Source organism: Littorina saxatilis, linkage group LG3 (assembly GCF_037325665.1).
Source record: "Littorina saxatilis isolate snail1 linkage group LG3, US_GU_Lsax_2.0, whole genome shotgun sequence".
Lineage (NCBI taxonomy): Eukaryota > Metazoa > Mollusca > Gastropoda > Littorinimorpha > Littorinidae > Littorina > Littorina saxatilis.
This window is the reverse complement of record NC_090247.1, coordinates 31,446,765-31,456,764: the sequence shown is the minus strand read 5'-3', so window position 1 is coordinate 31,456,764 and position 10,000 is coordinate 31,446,765. Positions and strand designations below refer to the sequence as shown.

The window sequence follows — 10,000 nt, the reverse complement described above, 5'->3', positions numbered from 1 at the left end:
CTAAGATTAACTTATAACACATAAGCATCATTTATATACATATATATATATCACAGTCACTGACGCTCATAACCACAGCGCATGCGAACAGTCGCATACATATACGTTTCTATTAGCCCGCCAAATCCGACCTTATATACTGGTTTTAAGAGCACGTTTATAATCATAGCTTGTTGTGCTCCATTGATCCAGTTGTTTGTATGCGGCACTGCTATTTGTAATTGTTTGAATACAATTGTTTAAACCAATGACCGTTCCATGTGTGACAGGAAAACATGAGAGTTCAGCGACTCTTGCTGGACGAGGCAGGCCTAGATGACGACGGTCTGGAGAGCCTGGCCAATGGACTCAAAGACAACGTCACCATCTCCTATCTGGTATGGTATACACGGATGGATCTAGTGGAGGTGGGTGGGAGGGGGGTTGGCGGTCCTGGGTTGCGGGAGCTTCCTCCCACCCTCCCTTACCTGGCTAATATACCTTTGTTTTCTTAAGGAGAGACCCAAAATACTCCTTTCAAATGCTACATTTCAACAGAAGCTTGGATGGGGTGAGGTGGGGTGGGGGTGGGGGTGGGTGGATGGGGAGACTGGCTAGCCCCTTTACCTTTCCCTCGTTTTGGACGCCTCTCCCTCTCTTACACTAGGTCCAGCCCTGGTATAAGACACGCAGACCCACAGACCACAGGATGGATGGATATGAGGGTGAGAGGGTTGAGCTTTCCTTTTGTCACCTTATCCAACAGTGGGCAGTAGACAAATTCACACCTTCGCCCTCACTGGCCATCCTCTACCTGACCCAACCACCCCATGTCCTGTACATGTGACACAAGCAGTTAGATAGACTTACAGCCGGACTGGCACGCGTGCAGATGCACCAACAGACAAACACATGGGCAGTCGAGCTGACAGAAAGATATCTGCCTAGACATACACACAGACAGACAAGTGGACAAACAGCAGACAAACAGACTACATAGCTATACATAAACACGAAAGTTTGTGCCTGGCAAAAGGTTCGTGACGACGTAACAATGTTTTTATCTGACAGATCAACAGTCAAACAGAAAGCCAAACGGACGGACGGGAGTGTAGATGGAATTACTAACAGACACATCAATGTCTCCCTGAAGCATTATCCTGTCTGTACATTATGTATTGCATTTATAATTATATTTAATGCATTTCGTAAGAGAGCTCTACTCTACACCGTGTTTCTTGCTTTTTTTGGGAGATCATGATGGACATCTCGTGTTCGTGTTTCAGAGTTTGGCTGGCAATTCTTTGGGGAAAAAGGGGATGGTACACGTCGTTCGGCTTTTGTTGAACAACAAGACCATACAAGGGTTGGATCTGAGTGGTAAGTTTGTTGGTTAACTATGCGTGTTTTTTGTGTTTGTATTCACTACACCACATTTTATCACTCAGCCCTCTCTCCTTTTTTACATCATCAATCAATCAATATGAGGCTTATATCGCGCGTATTCCGTGGGTACAGTTCTAAGCGCAGGGATTTATTTATTGTTTTTATTTTTATTTCTATGCAATTTATATCGCGCACATATTCAAGGCGCAGGGATTTATCTATGCCGTGTGAGATGGAATTTTTTTTACACAATACATCACGCATTCACATAGGCCAGCAGATCGCAGCCATTTCGGCGCATATCCTACTTTTCACGGCCTATTATTCCAAGTCCCACGGGTATTTTGGTGGACATTTTTATCTATGCTATACAATTTTTCCAGGAAATACCCTTTTGTCAATCGTGGGATCTTTAACGTGCACACCCCAATGTAGTGTACACGAAGGGACGCTCGGTTTTTCGTCTCATCCGACGCTATAAATCCCCTTCGCCAAATACGTTGGCACCTACACGCCAACCCCCTTCTGATCTCCTCTGGAGAGAAATATTATCCAAGTGGTGCTCTGTGCATGAGAATGACGCCGTCACTTGCCTTGAACTGTCTGGTACATTGAGGCACAACCTACTTTTGGATTATCAATAATTGCAGGGTAGGAAGTTTGTACTTTTATATCTCCGGTTTTTCAGATACAAAATTAGGAGGAGACTGCATTCCCCTGCTTTCGCATCTTCTGAAGGTAAGATAATTATGACGCACTAAGTACTGTATTCTATTTGTGATCGATACGAATAATGATCAGGTGTTAAATGCAACAGCTTTCTGGTATGGTGTACATAGTCCAAGGTTGTATAGATGCTGGGAAAATAAGGATACAATTTACCAAATATCCAATCTTGTAGGTCAACCCCAATGCAGACCTTTCTTTGATCATTTCCAGTGTGTTTCTCTTTCTTGTGGGTTAGTTGTGTTTTTCTCTCCTCTTTTTTTCAAATCTTCCTTTTCCACTTCGTTTTTCTGCAAGCATTTTAATTTCTGTGTCATTTTGTTTCAAACGCAGGGAAACAGTACTCTCCGGTTCTTGGATGTGTCGCACAACGCTTTGGAGGAGGACCAGATTCGCTTCCTCGCAGCGGCAATAGGTAATAGAGCTGACGTCATCACGAGAACAAAGTGCATGGTCACTTGCAAACTTACTTACTTACTTACTGCCCGTTATGCCGGTTGGCATGTAGGGCATCAAATCACTTACAAAACTTGCATAATATACATTTTGAATCAGCATCAAGAGAGAAAGCCGTGGCTAGCTGAGATGACAATTCTATGGTTTCATTGCAGTTCAACACTGTAAAGGCACATGCAGTCCTTCCCTTGTAAACGATTGGAAGATATTAAAAATACTGGCCAAAGTCTGTGGTTCCTGAAAAATGGGAGCTTTTCGTTTACAGGTGGAAAGAAGCCGGGGGCTGGTGGGGGAAGGGGGGTGGGGAGGGGGGGGGGGGTGGAGGGTAGATCAGTTAGAATAAGATCGTGTCAGCGATCGCGATAAGAATTGAATCTTTAATTAAGGTCAGGGTTTTATGACACGCAACCTGGGTGGCAGATGTTATACTGACCAGCAAGCATTCTACATCTCTTAATTTCTCATTACATTCTAGGTGAGAATACGGGACTGGAATTTCTACGACTTTCGTGGAACAAGATCAGACAGAGTGGTGGGGCAGCGATCGGCCAATGCATTACGGTGAGAATTCGTCGGGTTAATTCTTTGTCAATTACAAACTGTTTCTGATGTCAATAGTCCTGTACGTATGCCGCCTCGAATCTGCTCAGGATTTTACACAGGATAATTCAGCGCTTCCTTATACTTAAAAACATACGACAGGGATTCACCCCGAAAATCGACATCGCTAATACTTTTCTAATCTTTTGTCTGTGATATTCCCATTTAGTAAGTTAGCGATGTACATGCCTAATATCAGGCAGCTTGTGAATTGTGTTTATATGTTTGTGTGTTGGTGTGTGTGTGTATGTGTGTGTGTGTGTGCGTGTGTGTGTGTGTGTGTGTGTGTGTGTGTGTGTGTGTGTGTGTGTGTGTGTGTGTGTGTGTTTGTAAAACAAATAGCTCGTACTGCATGACTGCGTTCTAAATACACTCGCCAGGAAAGAGAGTTTCCTTCATTCTTTTCAATTTGTTAAAAGCAGAACTACGACACATAACACTCTTCTACACTGGGAAGAATTAGAGTTTTTGTTGTTGAAGGTAAAACCATATGAAGGTAAAACCGTATGAAGGTAAAACCATATGAAGGTAAAACCATATGACGGTAAAACCATATGAAGGTAAAACCATATGAAGGTAAAACCATATGAAGTAAAACCAACCAATAAACAAGCAGCTGCAGATAGACACTCTAATGCAAAAAAAGAAAAGATGAACAACCAAACAACCAGACAACATATTAGTACTTGGATGTTGTTTCTTTAGACAAACGCAAAGTTGAGAGTCCTTGACCTTTCATGGAACGGCCTTGGTTACCAAGGAGTGGTTGCCATAGCAGCCAGTCTGAAGAAAAACAAGACGCTTCAAGAACTTGACATCTCACAGAACGGAATCAACTGGCAGTCAGCACTTATTCTCTCCAGAGCGATACGCAAAAACTCCAAGCTGAAAATACTGAGGGTATGAACTATGCTGTGTTAATAATAGTGCTAGTGTTAGTGTTAGTGTGTGTACGTGTGTGTGTGTGTGTGTGTGTGTGTGCGCGCGCGTGCGTGCGTGCGTGCGTGCGTGCGTGTGTGTCGAAAAGATGGTTGAATTTACAAACTACGATAATATCCACATTTGTAATACTAGGTTTTTCTTTTCCATCATACTGATCTACTGCGAACGAAGAACAGATTTGTCATTTTTGGAACTGAGTTAATATTGTACAAGATTTGAAAAATGGCCTTTCAGATGGGAGGTAATCCACTGACAACTACTGGCGCCCAAGATTTGGTGGAAGGTGCGTCGTCTCCCCTATGTAACCTTCGCCTCCTGGATATCTCGGTAACTAATGTATATTGCTTTGAACATTTAATGTTAACACGGAATCACGTGAAGGATTATACAATCAATTCATCTGTTATGTATCCAGTGTACAAACATGATTACAGCATCATTTGTAAAATAGGACAACATCAATCCATGTATCTAATGTATATTTGCATTGATAATTTGCAGACATAAAAATAGCCACTCTTTAAATATTTCTATATGATGGGCCACCGCAGCTTTCATTATCTTGTTTCCCTGGTCACTTAGTATAGCGATATCTACGTCTAATATTTGATCGACAACAATGTATAATCATTCAGATACTTGTAGCTAGAACTGAAGACGCATTGCGTAGCCCACACATAAAAAAAAAAAAATGTTCAAACAATAATAATAATTAAAAAAAATATACACTCAAACCTGCCCTTGCAACCTCGTGTCGGAAGCGACAACCTGTTGACAAAGACCGCTCAGAAAGATTGCAGACGAATTTTGCTTCGATAAAATTCATTTTTCCATCGCAACCACCTGTCTATAAAAACCTCATTTGGCCGGTTTGTTTGTTTGTTTGTTTGTTTGTTTGTTTGCTTAACGCCCAGCCGACCACGAAGGGCCATATCAGGGCGGTGCTGCTTTGACATATAACGTGCGCCACACACAAGACAGAAGTCGCAGCACAGGCTTCATGTCTCACCCAGTCACATTATTCTGACACCGGACCAACCAGTCCTAGCACTAACCCCATTATGCCAGACGCCAGGCGGAGCAGCCACTAGATTGCTACTTTTAAAGTCTTAGGTATGACCCGGCCGGGGTTCGAACCCACGACCTCCCGATCACGGGGCGGACGCCTTACCACTAGGCCAACCGTGCCGGTCCTTTTGGCCGGTACCCTCGGTTGTCGTTGTAGACACTGCACCGGAATTTCTTGCGCACTATCACATATCATGTTTGACTTAGAATTCAATTCATGTGGAAATCGTCTGTTTCAGAACGTGCCCGTGGTGTTTGAAACGGAAGTACTAGCGTCCTCCATTAGCCAAACACGTAGCTTCCGGTTGAATCATGGCGGCGTCGTCTTCATTCACGACAAGATCGGTCGCAGACTGGGTATAGTTTTTCTCAAAATTCAATTTTGAATTTGATTTTCTGTTTGAGGCTTTTCTGATGTGGTACACATCTTTGCATACACTTTCGGCATAACGTTTTTTTAATTTTTTTTTTAACTTATGCTGGTTGCAGGCACTATGGTAATGATATTATCAAACCAGTGCCATGCATTGCGGGGGGAGGAGGGGGAGGGGGGGAGGGGGGGTGTGTGGGTGTTGGGGGGGGGGGGGGGGTCGTGGGGGGGGGGATGTCATCCACCGTATCTGGCTTTTAGTTTTCCGTTGCAAAGAAAATTGAAAGCGGAATAACTAAAGCATTCTTTCTCGTTTTTTGTTATGGCTTTTTGTGTGTGTATTTCTGGTTTTGTTTTGCTTTGTAGTTGTTGATGGTGTTACTGTTGTTGTGTTTAGCTTTTCTTTCTTTGCTTGCGGCAAATGTTAAAGAAAAGGTCAGTTCAAAGCTGCCACAGATGACCTTTTCAATAGTTCGGAAAAAAGAGTCTCAAGTTTTAAAACATTCGTACTCTTTCTTTCTTTCTTTGTGTAATCTCTATCTGTTTTTGTCATTGTGCCGTTTCCACGAACATTGTTCTTGTCCTTTCACAGAACCCGAGAAGAAGCCGATGGAAAGACTACTGGACCACCTGCGGTCACGGATGATTCGTCCTCTGGAGATGCTGAGAGAGTTCGACAAGGATAGCAGCGGTAACATCACACAGACAGACTTCATTGACAGATTGAGGGTAAGACTGATCTTCTCCTTCTGCGTTCGATGGCTTCAACTTCCACATGGAATCGTTTAAAAAGAGTAAAAACATCCAATCATCTTTCAAATCGCCGACAAATTTAGGCTAGCTTTCACATAAATAACACAAATTAACGAGCCAGATTGGCGGAGATGAACAGTACATCCTGAAATGTGGATTTGTTTTCTCATTTTCATGTGCAGAAAGCCAACGTTCAGATGCATGCTTTCGAGATCCGTGCCCTTGCCGCAACAGTGTCTGACCTGCATTTCGATGGAACCAAAAAGATCAACTACAAGTCAGTAAATGTTCAATTATCGTCGTCGTTGACTGTCATCGTCGTTATCATCAACACTTTGGTCATCTTCATATCGTTGTCATCGTCGTTATCTTGATTATCATCGTCACCATTATCATTATCATCATCTTCAACGTAAACATCATCATCATATCGGTGTCGTCGTCGTTATCTTGATTATCATCGTGACTATTAACATTATCATCATTTTCAACGTAAAAATCATGATCATCATGATTATATGACCATCATGATCATGATCATCATCACCATCATAACCATTACTACCACCTATTGATGGCATTTCCTTCATGGCTTTGTGGTGGCTCATTCAAAAGTCAACACAAAGCACGGAGTAAAATCATTATTTTTAATTATACGTATAACATTCAAATATAAATACATCTGCCAAACAGGAAGCTGGTGGACGGAGTGGAACACTACATCGTCAAAGAACGCATGCGCAAGATAAGGACCCGGCTGTACCGTCAGCGCGTGCGCGACTACCACAGTCAGATCCTAAGCGACAACAGACCGCTGTACCACCACGCCCTGTCCTACACTCTGGACTCGGCCCGCTCGGGGGATCGTTTCTCCGGTTCCCCCCTGTCGTCCGCTTCCCCTGACAGGATAAGCAGGGTGTCGGGGAAGATTCTGTACGCCAGAGAGTCCACCAGGAGTCTCACTTTGTCTCTGGGGAAAGGATCTGAGGTGTGTTGTGTTGCAATTGGTCATAATGCTAGTTTTAGTGTTCATATAAGGTTTCTTTGTGTGTGTTTCGTTTTGTTTTGGTTGTGTTTTGTTTTTAAATTGACTTCAGGCTTCAGGACCATAGGGTTTGGGCGCTAATAACTTGACTATATTAAGATTCATTCCGACACAACGAGTGGTCACACCAGTGGCATAAAGGTGTGACTCTCAATCTGAACATAACCAAGCACGCAAGAGGAGAAGACAAAAGGCGATGATGATGAAAAATAGGAATTGCGTTGTATTCGAAACACAAACAAAAAAGGCACCAGACAGCAAGATGTGGCTGAGAATGGTGACACTTACAAAGAACAACATAATAGTTAAGTAACTTCTTCTTCTTCAGCGTTCCAGAATTGTCTGGTTATGTGTGAGCTCGTTTGCCCATTTGGGTTCCCCACACTATACTCTGAGAGCATAGTCAGCTTCACTCCGTTTTCTTTGAGTAGGAGGTATATGCTGGGTATTTTCGTGTTTCCATAACCCACCGAACTCCGACTATGGATTACAGGATTTTTCCGTGCGCACTTGGTCTTGTGCTTGCGTGTATACACGAAAGGGGTTAAGTCACTAGCAGGTCTGCACATAAGTTGACCTGGGAGATCGGAAAAATCTCCACTCTTCACCCACCAGGCGGCAGCGACCGGGATTCGAACTCACGACCTCCCGATTAGGAGGCCGACGTCTTACCACCACGCCACTGCGCCCATCTGTTAAGTAACAAGATTTTGTACGCTGTTTGGCCAAAGCTATACGTATCACACTCCTAGTCTCACATTTCGCGTTCAGCATAACTGATTCTCCTCAATTATTTGATTCATTTCTTGTGTCTGTGCAGAAACATTTTTCACAGCAGGCAGTGCAGAATCAGCACAGGTTCGCCATGTCGGCTCCGCTTGACGAAGTGGGGCGGAAAGTGAAGAAAAAGAAAGCCAAGAAGAATACCAAGAAGAAAAAGAGGCAAGATCATATTCACAAGGAACCCCCCACCTTAATTGGCGCCATGACGGCATCGGGACATGTCTGATCTTGAGCAAAACCTGCAGTGCTACACTGATGGAACTGTTGTATACAAACAGTGCTGTGATGTGATGTCGAATTTGAATCGTATGCATTTTGTGTCTCCTCTTGAGCAAAACATGAAGTGCTACACTGATATAGCTGCTGCATACAAATAGTGCTGTGATGTCTTCTTCTTCTTCTTCTGCGTTCGTGGGCTGAAACTCCCACGAACACTCGTGTTTTTTGCACGAGTGGAATTTTACGTGTATGACCGTTTTTTACCACGCCATTTAGGCAGCCATACGCCGTTTTCGGAGGAAGCATGCTGGGTATTTTCGTGTTTCTATAACCCACCGAACTCTGACATGGATTACATGATCTTTTTCGTTGCGCACTTGGTCTTGTGCTTGCGTGTACACACGGGGGGTGTTCGGACACCGAGGAGAGTCTGCACACAAAGTTGACTCTGAGAAATAAATCTCTCGCCGAACGTGGGGACGAACTCACGCTGACAGCGGCCAACTGGATACAAATCCAGCGCGCTACCGACTGAGCTACATCCCCGCCCATGCTGTGATGTCAAATTTGAATTGTATGCATTTTGTGTATGATCTTGAGGAACACATGCAGTGCTACATTGATGGAACTGCTGTTAACAAACAGTGCTGTGATGTCAAATTTGAATTGTATACATTTTGTGTATGATCTTGAGCAAAACATAACGTGTTATACTAATGGAACTGTTGTAAACAAACAGTGCTGTTATGTTATTGTTATATGATTGTTATATGAAGTCTTATATTGCGCGCGTATCTCCAGACTCGGACTCAAGGCGCAGGGATCTATTTATGCCGTGTGAGATGGAATTTTTTGCACAATACATCACGCATTCACATCGACCAGCAGATCGCAGCCATTTCGGCGCATATCCTAATTTTCACGGCCTATTATTCCAATTTTGCCAGGAAAGACCCTTTTGTCAATCGTGGGATCTTTAACGTGCACACCCCAATGTAGTGTACAATGAAGGGACCTCGGTTTTTCGTCTCATCCGAAAGACTAGCACTTGAACCCACCACCTAGGTTAGGAAAGGGGGGAGGGGGGGGGGGGGGGGAGAAAATTGCTAACGCCCTGACCCAGGGTCGAACTCGCAACCTCTCGCTTCCGAGCGCAAGTGCGTTACCACTCGGCCACCCAGTCCAATGTCACGTTTGAATTGTATGAATTTTGTGTCTGATCTTGAGCAAAACATGTTGTGCTTCAATGATAGAACTGTTGTATACAAACAGTGCTGTGATGTCACGTTTAAATTGGATGCGTTGTTCATTATTACATTTTGGCGCAATGAAGGAATCGTGAAACGTAGGATCTTGAGCAAGGCAGATATTCAGTGATGCTCACACTTGCGTATAAACAGTGCTCTGAAATTAATGTATAAATCATATGCATTTTTCAGATTGTATGTATTAATTAAACACGCGTGATAGGGAATACATTGTCCGGGCGCGACGAAGGTGTCTGGAAATGTTTTGTCTTGAGCAAAGCTTTGCTGTTTGCACTGATCTTCAGGGTCAAATAAAATTAATGCTAAAAAAAAAGAACCAGACAAACAAAACAAAAAAACAAAAAAAACACACACACACAAAAAAACACGCTTATATTCGTTGTGCTGAAAATGTAATTTCGTAAG

The 10,000-nt window shown here is 43.3% G+C and overlaps 1 protein-coding gene across 1 annotated transcript in view; it reads left to right on the top strand.

Moving 5' to 3' along the window:
* Nucleotides 1-2,058: 2,058 nt before the first annotated feature.
* The window catches only part of LOC138962142 (uncharacterized), a 10,524-nt gene continuing 2,582 nt past the window's right edge, over nucleotides 2,059-10,000 (top strand). Inside the window, exons 1-10 of the mRNA XM_070333860.1 lie at nucleotides 2,059-2,103; nucleotides 2,425-2,506; nucleotides 3,023-3,108; nucleotides 3,853-4,047; nucleotides 4,324-4,416; nucleotides 5,397-5,514; nucleotides 6,120-6,256; nucleotides 6,463-6,557; nucleotides 6,974-7,268; nucleotides 8,146-10,000. The exon at nucleotides 8,146-10,000 is cut by the window's right edge and continues 2,582 nt beyond it. Of these exons, the coding sequence (XP_070189961.1) occupies nucleotides 4,324-4,416; nucleotides 5,397-5,514; nucleotides 6,120-6,256; nucleotides 6,463-6,557; nucleotides 6,974-7,268; nucleotides 8,146-8,334 (927 nt within the window). The 5' untranslated portion in view covers nucleotides 2,059-2,103; nucleotides 2,425-2,506; nucleotides 3,023-3,108; nucleotides 3,853-4,047 and the 3' untranslated portion in view covers nucleotides 8,335-10,000. The remainder of the gene's footprint in view (nucleotides 2,104-2,424; nucleotides 2,507-3,022; nucleotides 3,109-3,852; nucleotides 4,048-4,323; nucleotides 4,417-5,396; nucleotides 5,515-6,119; nucleotides 6,257-6,462; nucleotides 6,558-6,973; nucleotides 7,269-8,145) is intronic.